Raw genomic sequence first — 11,039 nt, 5'->3', positions numbered from 1 at the left:
GATTTCTTCCTTTCATTTACATCTTCTTAGTAAACATGTCTACACATATTGTAATTCCCAATTTACAGTTTCTATGAACATAGTAAGGATCTTGGTAAAACTGAGAAAAAAAAGGAGAAGAAAAAAACGAATTTTTTCACATCATTTTAACCATTTTTATTACATTGTATTTAACAAATTTAATTAAAAAGCAAGTTCATTAAAGGACGTAGATCAAGAAACCTTAAAATAAAGAATTCGAAATTTTTACCTACATCAAATTAAACAAAAAAAAACAAAAAAAAACAATATTATCAATAGTTTGTGCAATTTTTAGCTGATTTGAAATAACCCTTTGAATTTGAAATCATTACTTATAAGTTAATATCAAGAGTCAAGTAATTCTTTTTGTTTTGCTTTCATCAATGCTTCTGCATCAGCTTGTATTTTCCTCTTGTCCTGAAGTAACTGAAAAGCAAACAGACTTTATAAATAATCACTGTGTATCATCTCATGTGAAGTAAATTTAGCAGTTTTATTTCTTTTCACCTCATGTAATGACTTATTCTCTTTCGCTTTTAAAACTTCCTATTTTTCCCCAAAAAAATGTTGTCAAAAATTATAAAAAATTCACATTTCACATTTAAGCCCACATTCATTTAAAATTTCTCAATTGTGCAAACCAGGAAGCATTAAACAAGGATGAATAAAATCTACTGAAATTAGGAGTACAATGTAATATGCATAATTGGTTTATGACACTTTGCCGAGTTTAGCAACAATGTTGAAGTAAACAATTAAACAATTTTACCATATACATTTATTGGCAGGCAGTTACCATACAAAACCTCCTGAGACATGTACCAGTACTAGTGCCTGTCAAATTTTGCATGTAAACACTGAATAGTAAACGATATACAATACCAAAACATTTTGTTGCTAACTGAATTTCCAATAGGGAAAAACTGTGGTATGTCTACAACTTGAACCTATATTGAGCTCTCAGGGCAAGTTTCTATGTGTGCAAATGTGTATATTGTGACACTTGTATAAGCAGAAATAAAATCTGACCATGATAAAAGTTTAAGAGTTACACTAAGCTTTTAATGGTGGAGGAAGACCTTAGTAGAATGGGCTCATGAGTAGAACCATCGACGTTTCCTAAGCTAGCTGGATAGCACCTTTGTGTGTAAGAGTTTAATACATAACATATCTACTTTGTGCTAGGTCAAAGCATTTTATTTTACAAAGAGACTGTGAAGCAATTATCATTATTGCATGGTTTGGAACTTTTTCTTGTTCTCACTATTGGCCTCAACATTTTTTTAGCAGAAACATCCCCTTGATGTCGGCCCAGCCAGTGTAATATCCTCGTAACAAACTTGTTTTATATACTATAACTATTACATAATTTCAAATTTGAGAAAAGTATATCTTACATCAAAATATCCCGCACCATTCACAGCTCTTTTTACTTACCTTACTCTCTATTGTTTTTTTAATTTCAGTTGATTTCGTCTTGTTAACCTTCTTCATTGTTTCTGCAAACAGTTTGTCCAATTTCTCTTTCGTATTATTAAAAATTGTTTTAGCACCTTTAGCTAGTTCTTCCCTATGATCCCTTGAAACCCTGAAATATAGATGTTGGAATGCTTAAAGGTAGATGTTTGACATGACAGGATAGGAAGTATATTTTTTTTAAAGATTTCAATTTTGTTTTGTTAAGTTTTACGGCGCACCAACACAATTTAGGTCATATGATACCAAAACAGGAAAAAATGGTTTGGACTAACCTTGGGTGTTACAAATAAAAACTTAAAGCAATACAAGTGGTCAAAACCACCTCAGCTGTTGGAGCTAGAAAATACATTGGCACCAGTAATTCTAACCCATTTGGTTACCTCTTATGATCACCACAGGATTAAATGTTGGTTGCAATTTTGATGCCTTAACTGGAAGAAGCAAACCTTCAGCCACAAGGCGCTCAAGATTTAAATAACATTTAATCTAGGTGTATACAAATAAATTGTGTTCAAGCTTTTGGCACACTCACTCAATCTATTTTTCAAAGTTAAATCATTATAACTGTGCAAAATGGTCTGATAATGAAAATGGTTTGAATGTTTTTACAGAATTTAAATTCATTTATCTCATCAAACCAGGCTAATAATCACACTAAATATTGATTTTCAAATTAATTCTAAGTATATTTTTCTTTCATGTTCCTGTTTTTCTTATTTAAATGTCCAAGTTGACCAGGGTAAAATTTTAAACATTTTAACCTTAGTCATTGTGGAGCTCCTATAACAGACAATTTTTGAAGGCTATCACCTAACGATAACATTTATCTGCAAGCATTTTGCATATACTTTAGAACGATAATACACCTACATACATCAATACAAAATAAAGTAAATATAATCGTTTCAGAAAAATTGGATGATGAGAGCCTGACATGAATGCCATAGCGACTAAAATTAGCAGATGATCAATATTTTGCTACTGTTTGAATATTAGATAAATTCTTCTGCAGTAAATAACAAAAAAACTTTTTGATAAAAAAATCAAAATAAGACCATATGTATAAAAAACCAAAATTTTAAAATTCTTATACATGTATAATAAATGCTATAATACAGTTATAGAAAAATGCTAGTCATTGAAAGATTGAATTATCACCTTTTACAATGCCATAAAAAGATTAATCCATATTCAGAGTTTATCTAGCACTACCAGTACTTAACTTTGTGATTTTCTTACTTGGGTATATTAACATAGATTGTTGATGGACCTTCTTGTTGTGGATTTAGATTCATCCCTGAACTATGTAATGCTGACATAACTGCTGGTACAAACTATAAAAAACACAATACATTTGTTCTACAATTATATACATGTACAAGTAATTATTCAATGTATAGATATGATCTTGCAGAAAGAAATTCTGTACTGTAAACATAAACATGTTTCAGAATGACGTTATTGATACATTTAATACAAAATTTTACCTTATGGATAAAAATGTAGTTTAAATTCGGGGAGTTATGTAACAAGTGTTGTCACTTGTTAGTAGAACAGCAGGCTGGACTATTTTGCAGATTTTGATAGCTAAACAAGAGTCTGGATAATGTAAGCATTAACACAAGAGCGATCAGTGATCACATGTGTCGCCTTCATGTTGCAGCTTCAGTGTAGTGGAAGACACAAAAATGATTAACAGGGCAAAACATGTTATATATTCAAGGGTGATAGCTCAGTAAAAAATCATTCAACTGGAAAACTTGTGTAATATATGCGCATATACTTGAGCTACCAATCAATCCTGTAAAGTTCCACTGAAATTGCAATAGTGGTACGGACAAACTTTCAGAAATAAAAATGATTAAAGGGCTATAACTCTGACAAAATTCATTTAACCATAAAAAGCTGATTATATGCACAACAAGACATGGTACTGATAATTCATGTAAAGTTAGGATGAAATTGCCCCAGTAGTTTATGAGGAGTAGTGGGGACAAGTTTTGTGACAGACAGACGGACAGACAGACGGACAGTGCACAACTAGACTTGGTACTGATCATTCCTGTAAAGTTTGGATAAAATTGCAATAGTAGTTTATGAGTAGTAGTCTGGACAAGCTTTTGTGTATCTGGCAACACACAGAAAAAAAACACCTTTTTATCAAAGGGCCATAACTCGGCCAAAAATCATTCAACCGGAAAACCCGTATAATATGCGCAAGGACTTGAGCTGCAGATCAATCCTGTAAAGTTTCATCAAAATTGCATAAGTGGTATAAGAGAAGTAGTCTGGACAAACTTTAAAAATAAAAATTATTAAAGGGCCATAACTCTTAGAAACAAAAGCCCGGTTTGAGCCGGGTGATGCTCCCCGAATAGGTTTTGGACACAGGAAAGTACACCTCTTGTAGTTTCAGAGTTATGTTCCTGGAAAAAGTTCAAAGTGCAATAATTCCAAAATTAGGAAAGGCAGAGTTACTGTTCTTTGCACTGCACTTCTAATCACTGTTATCTATCAACTTACAAAGTTTCTTGTTGATATCTCTTATGGTTTCCGAGTTATGTTCCGGACAACTTCAAAAAGTAAAAATAAACAAAGGGCAATAACTCCAGAATTAGGCAAGGCAAAGTAATGATTCTCGTGCACTGCACATCTACCCATTGAGATACATCTACCTCAAGTTTCATGTTAATATCTCTTATAGTTTTACAGCTATGTCCAGTACAAGATTTTTCTAAAAGGGGAGATAATTCAAAAATGAGGCTTAACAGAGTTATGTTTTTTTTTGCACTGCACTTTCAGTGATTTTTCTCGCTTTATTGGGAAGAAGCCTTAGCCTCTTGATTTTGGGAAAAATTATCGCTAAAATTGCTAATTTGGGAAGAAAAAAGCATGTTTCAGTTCAGATTTTTGGGAAAACTGCATGATTTTAAAGAAAATTTCAATTGGGAAGAGGCCCTTTTTCGGAGTCTGTTATATATGTAGGAAAATCACTGACTTTTACTCAATGAGATCTATCTACCTACAATGTTTCATCTTGATATCTCTTATCATTTTAGAGTTATGTTCTGGACAAAGTTCAGTGTTAAAATTAACAAAGGGCAATAACTCCAAAATTAGGACAAAAAGAGTTATTGTTCTTATGCACTGCACATCTACCCATTGAGATCTATTCACCTACAAAGTTTCATGTTGATATCTCTAATAGTTTTAGAGTTATGCCCCAGACAAGATTTTTCTATAAGGGGAGATAATTCAATAATGAAGCTTAACAGAGTTATGGTTCTTTTGCACTGCACTTCTACTTAATGAGATCTATCTACCTACAATGTTTCATCTTGATATCTCTTATAGTTTTAGAGTATAGTTCCGGACAAAGTTCAAAGTGTTGAAATTAACAAAGGGTAATAACTCCAAAATTAGGACAAAAAGAGTTATTGTTCTTATGCACTGCACATCTACCAATTGAGATCTATTCACCTACAAAGTTTCATGTTGATATCTCTTATAGTTTTAGAGTTATGCCCCGGACAAAATTTTTCTATAAGGGGAGATAATTCAACAAGAGGGCCATGATGGCTCTGAGGTCGCTCACCTGTATATAGGCCCCCCCCCCAACGTTGCAGGGTCAATTTAACCCAAGGGCTGTTATTTGCACAAACTTGGTAGACACCCATAAGAAGATGTTTCATGCTAAACATCTAAGCTCTTGCTCATTGGGCTTTTTAAAAGAAGATTTTTTTTTAAGTTTTTACTATACACATATAGTTAAAAACAATGACACCCCTGGGGCCGAGCCAGTTTTGACCCCAGGGCTTTTATTTGAACAAACTTTGTAGGCACTTACTAGAAGATGTTTCATGCTTAATATCTAAACTCTAGCTATTTGGGTTTTTTCAAAGAAGATTTTTCAAGTTTTTGCTATACACATATAAGGAAAATCAATGACCCCCGGGGCGGTGCCAAGTTTGACCCCAGGGCTTTTATTTGAACAAACTTGGTAGACACCTATTAGAACATGTTTGATGCCAAATATCTTAGCCATAGCTCTTTGAGTTCTATAAAAGAGATTTTTTAAGTTTTTACTATTATGCATATAGGGAAAATCAATGACCCCCGGGACGGGGCCAATTTTGACCCCAGGGCTTTTATTTGAACAAACTTGGTAGACACCTATTAGAACATGTTTCATGCTAAATATCTTAGCTCTAACTCTTTTGGTTCTTTAAAAGAAGATTTTTTAAGTTTTTACTATATGCATATAGGGAAAATCAATGACCCCCTGGGGCGGGGCCTATTTTGACCCCAGGACTTTTATTTGAACAAACTTGGTAGACACCTATAAGAACATGTTTGATGCTCAATATCTTAGCCATAGCTCTTTGAGTTCTTTAAAAGAAGATTTTTTAAGTTTTTACTGTATGCATATCGGGAAAATCAATGACCCCCTGGGGCGGGGCCAATTTTGACCACAGGGCTTTTATTTGAACAAACTTAGTAGACACCTATTAGAACATGTTTGATGCTCAATATCTTAGCCATAGCTCTTTGAGTTCTTTAATGACCCCCTGGGGCGGGGCCAATTTTGACCCCAGGGCTTTTATTTGAACAAACTTGGTAGACACCCATTAGAACATGTTTCATGCTAAATATCTTAGCTCTAGCTCTTTGGGTTCTTTAAAAGAAGATTGTTTAAGTTTTTACTATATGCATATAGGGAAAATCAATGACCCCCCGGGGTGGGGCCAATTTTGACCCCAGGGCTTTTATTTGAACAAACTTGGTAGACACTTATTAGAACATGTTTCATGCTAAATATCTTAGCTCTAACTCTTTTGGTTCTTTAAAAGAAGATTTTTTAAGTTTTTACTATATGCATATAGGGAAAATCAATGACCCCCTGGGGCGGGGCCTATTTTGACCCCAGGGCTTTTATTTGAACAAACTTGGTAGACACCTATTAGAACATGTTTGATGCTCAATATCTAAGCCATAGCTCTTTGAGTTCTTTAAAAGAAGATTTTTTAAGTTTTTACTATATGCATATAGGGAAAATCAATGACCCCCTGGGGCGGTGCCAATTTTGACCCCTGGGCTTTTATTTGAACAAACTTGGTAGACACCTATTAGAACATGTTTCATGCTCAATATCTTAGCCATAGCTCTTTGAGTTCTTTAAAAGAAGATTCTTTAAGTTTTTACTATATGCATATAGGGAAAATCAATGACCCCCTGGGGCGGGGCTAATTTTGACCCCAGGGTTTTATTTGAACAAACTTGGTAGACACCCATTAGAACATGTTTCATGCTAAATATCTTAGCTCTAGCTCTTTGGGTTCTTTAAAAGAAGATTTTTTAAGTTTTTACTATATGCATATAGGGAAAATCAATGACCCCCCGGGGCGGGGCCAATTTTGACCCCAGGGCTTTTATTTGAACAAACTTGGTAGACACTCACTAGAAGATGTTTCATGCCAAATATCTAAGCTCTAGCTCTTATGGTTTTTTAAAAGAAGATATTTAAAGTTTTTCTTTCGGTTGCCATGGCAACCAGAGTTCTGCATGGAATTAAATTCTTTGAACAATTTTTAAAGGTGACCACCAAAGGAACATTCCTGTGAAGTTTGGATGAAATTGGCTTAGTGGTTTTTGAGGAGATGTCATTTAAAGTAAAAGTTTACAGACGGACGGACGCCGGACGGACGCCGGACGAAAAGCGATCACAAAAGCTCACCCTGTCACTTTGTGACAGGTGAGCTAAAAACCGGGCAAAATAGAGTTATGGTTCTTTGACACTGCACTCCCCCTCAATGCCCTCTACCACTGTATGAAGTTTAAACAAATTATCTCCAAGGGTTTTCAAGTTATGCTCCGGACAAGAAAACGGACGGACAGACGGACAAGGCGCCGCCTATATGCTCCCCCGAAATTTTTCGGGGAGCATAAAAATCATTGAACCAGAAAATGCTGACAATATGCACAACTAGACTTGGTACTGATCATTCCTGTAAAGTTTGGATGAAATTGCACCAGTATTTTATGAGGAGTAGTCCGGACAAGTTTTGTGACGGACGGACAGACAGACGACGGAGAAGTGATCCCTATATGTCGCCACTACTCCGTAGAGGCGACACAAAAAAGGAAGATTTCAACAAATACATATTATGAGTCTTGTATATTGACTAAAGAATTTTTAAAGTATACAAAGGGCCATTGTTCATTCAAAATCCAGGTCAAAAGTTATGATCTTGGGCTGTATGGATACAAAATATTAAATTCAAGCTATAAAAGCCCAATCAGATGAGTAATTTTGTTATTGAACATGTTCAAGATGGTAATATTAACTTTTTCAATCAAACTTGAAAAGTTAATAGTTATGATTAGTTTCCATTAGAAAAGGGGCATAACTCTATACATACTGATCACAATTATGTCTGTTGTTCTATTATTTGCCTTGTCATCATTATCAAGTAAGCCCAAAATGAGTACATTATCTTAAATAGTTTTCAAAATTTTCTATAAAATTTAAAAGGTTAAAAAGGGACACAGGCTAAAGTCTCTTTGTCTTACAACTGCACCTTGTCAGGAAAATCAAGTATTTTAAGGTTAGAATTTAGAGCTATAATATTTTCCTAACCATTCTACATGTATTTAATAACCATATTTTGAGAAAAAAAAAAGAAGAGATATTAATACTATTAATGTAGCATTCTGAACAATGTTTCTAGTCTAACAACTGTGGTTTGTCATAATTAAAGCATGAATACAAGTATCATGTTGATACCTTTGATAATTTTGGAATCAATTTTCAAATGATTTTACAATGATTTTCAAACAAATTTGAAGTTAAAATCAGACAAACTAAAATAGTTATAGCTTTAAGAATATACCCCTGGTCTTGTAGCAAAAATTCAAAGTTTTGTGTTGATACCTTTAGAAGAGTTTGAGTAATGGGCTACAGGAAAATTTTCACTTCACAATGACAACAACAATCAACAACCCAAGGATCGAAATAACTCAAGGTTTACTCCTAGACCAGACAAGCTTAAAATCATTCATTTTGATTAAATTATTCACATGTCCTTATAACATGTAGATCAGATGAACTTTTTATTTAACATCTGACTTGTGAAATAAACCTTGCTCACTTGGTGAAATATATTCTGATCTTACACTGAAGTGAACTAAACAAATATCCTCTATATTTTAGCTGATATATAAACTGACCTGATGTTTTGATGTGTTGTTCCCCTCTCCATACTTTTTGATTTATAGTTTCATTTTAAAGTTTTTATCATTTCGACTGCAAAACTGGAAACAAAGGGGACATAACTGCAATGTAATAATTTAAATAGCATCTGCAGTAACCTCCCTTGAATTGTCATTTTTGACCCCATTTATTGCAAATTTCCTTCATTCTATTTGTAAATATTTGATCACTGCACATTATACACAGCTATACTATTTGGCACTTATAGCGACCATTGATTAAACAATTCACACCTGAATTACTAAGTAATCACTTTTAGTCTATGACCTATTAACCAATTACGCGATATACACGCCTTTTAACGCCTTTTCCACCCCCCTCCTTTGAGTTGTCTCAGATGATGAAAAAATGCCTTATTTAGGCCCTCAACACTTGTTTTTGTTTGAGTTTGAGAAATGTGACCACTTTTTCAGTTGCTGCGAGTGCAGTCAGCAAATTATGACGTCATACCAGGTCGTTTTCACCAATTCTTAGGTCAAAACAAAAATGGCGTCAAAATAGATGAGCATCAAAACACATGACCTGACGATACATATAAAACTTATCAAGACAACCAAAAACAGTCCCAATTAAACCATTAAATTTCTATCTCATGTATTTCCAACATTTTACTGGACAATATTTGCTTGTAAGCTGTATATGTTACTTAAGAACAAAAGCAAACCAGTACTTCCACAATATACAGTTCTTAATACCTTATTGTTATCTTTTACCACAATATCAATCCAATATTTTACAAAAAGGACAATATTGTTTTTGCATGATATATTTTCCTTATTGCCTTGAAAAAGTCACTGTGGTGGCACCGCTGATGTTGTCATTATGCAATAACTGTAATATATAGCCCATTATTCAAACATTCTAAAAGTAATCAACACGAAACTTTGCTTTGAACACTTGCTTATTATGACAAGGTGCAGTTGTTATTCAAGGGACATAATTCTGAAAGCAATATTTTTGAAGTTATGCCCCCCTTTAACTTAGACCTTTTAACAGATTAGTGCCAACACTACATACAATGCTCTTGTTATTATACTGACCTTGATATTTTGACTGAGATTGAGTACAATCAATGAAGGACCCTTCTGCACAATGGAGGCAACCTGATTCAAAGGAATTGTTTCATTGTCCAACTTCACTTCAATTTTATCAAAAGTTCCTGTGTATAAACAAAATGTATACAAACAATATAATCATCATAATAAATAATCCGAGCATGAAAACAATACTGTTACATGACACTTATCTTATTGAACATAACCTTATTATTGATAAATGTTTTACAAATGTCTGTAGACAATGCTAGTGTATGGAAAACATTTCTCATTATTATAAACTTGCCTTTAGCTCTTAGTGCGTGTAATTAATTTGTCCTGATTTATAAAATGGAAAAGTTACTGTACAAGTTTAAGGGATTTCACTATACAAAAACAACAACATAGATTGAGCTAACTAAAGAATAGAGCCCAGTAAGACTGTACAAGGCTGATCTTTTTCTCTTTTTTGTTGTTGTTGGATTTAACGTCGCACCAACACAGTAAAGGTTATATGGCAGCTTTCCAGCTTTACTGGTGGTGGAAGACCTCAGTTGCCACGCTGTTCATTATCTCAAGCTCAAACAGGCACCTGAGTAGAACCACCGACGTTCCGTAAGCTAGCTCGAGTATAGCTTTCTCACATAAAAAATTTGAAGATGCTGGCATGGCTTGAACCTACAGCAGTGAGAGGCAACTGGTTTGAAGTCAATAAGTCAACGACCTCTACCACTTCACCATGGAAGCCCCAACCAGGCTAATCATTTTTATTTTCAGCAAGTTAAAGTGCTAAATTCTTCATGTAACAGTGTTAATACTTACCTACATTAGTCCTAAGTGAAAGCTTGTGAACATATTCATGTCTTAGATTTTCTAGAATATTAGCTAACTGCTGCTCATACTTGTCAACATCAACTATTTCACTGATGGTTGTTTTATCAAGTTCTACAGTATGGTTAGGTTTATGTTTATCAGTATCTGAAAATTGTAAACAGAACAACACATTATAGATTGAAAACTACAGCATATTTTTATGGCCATTGCTTCATTTGTCTTTCAAAACAAAGAAGTAATGACATCAAATATAGACGTAAATACTAATTAATTATATTATCAGTTGTAGGATATAAAGCTAGTACATCTAATGAAATATTTTTACAAAATTTATCAATGGTAAAATTATGTTGTTTTCAATATCTTATGGTTGATTCTATAACGAGTTGTATCATAGAAGG

The 11,039-nt window shown here is 33.7% G+C and overlaps 1 protein-coding gene across 1 annotated transcript; it reads right to left on the bottom strand.

Moving 5' to 3' along the window:
* Positions 1-320: 320 nt before the first annotated feature.
* Positions 321-10,782, bottom strand: LOC132757570 (ribosome-recycling factor, mitochondrial-like; the record flags this gene model as incomplete). The annotated part of the gene is given in 5 exon segments (XM_060748886.1): positions 321-447; positions 1,459-1,609; positions 2,740-2,834; positions 9,811-9,929; positions 10,627-10,782. Coding segments are annotated over 5 exon segments (602 nt in total), but the record flags the coding sequence as incomplete, so codon positions are not given.
* Between the last annotated feature and the right edge of the window lie 257 nt (positions 10,783-11,039).

This window comes from Ruditapes philippinarum, unplaced genomic scaffold (genome assembly GCF_026571515.1).
Source record: "Ruditapes philippinarum isolate M1 unplaced genomic scaffold, ASM2657151v2 ctg18071_1_1_1_1, whole genome shotgun sequence".
NCBI lineage: Eukaryota > Metazoa > Mollusca > Bivalvia > Venerida > Veneridae > Ruditapes > Ruditapes philippinarum.
The sequence above is the reverse complement of the archived record's forward strand: the minus strand, read 5'-3'. Positions and strand labels throughout refer to the sequence as shown.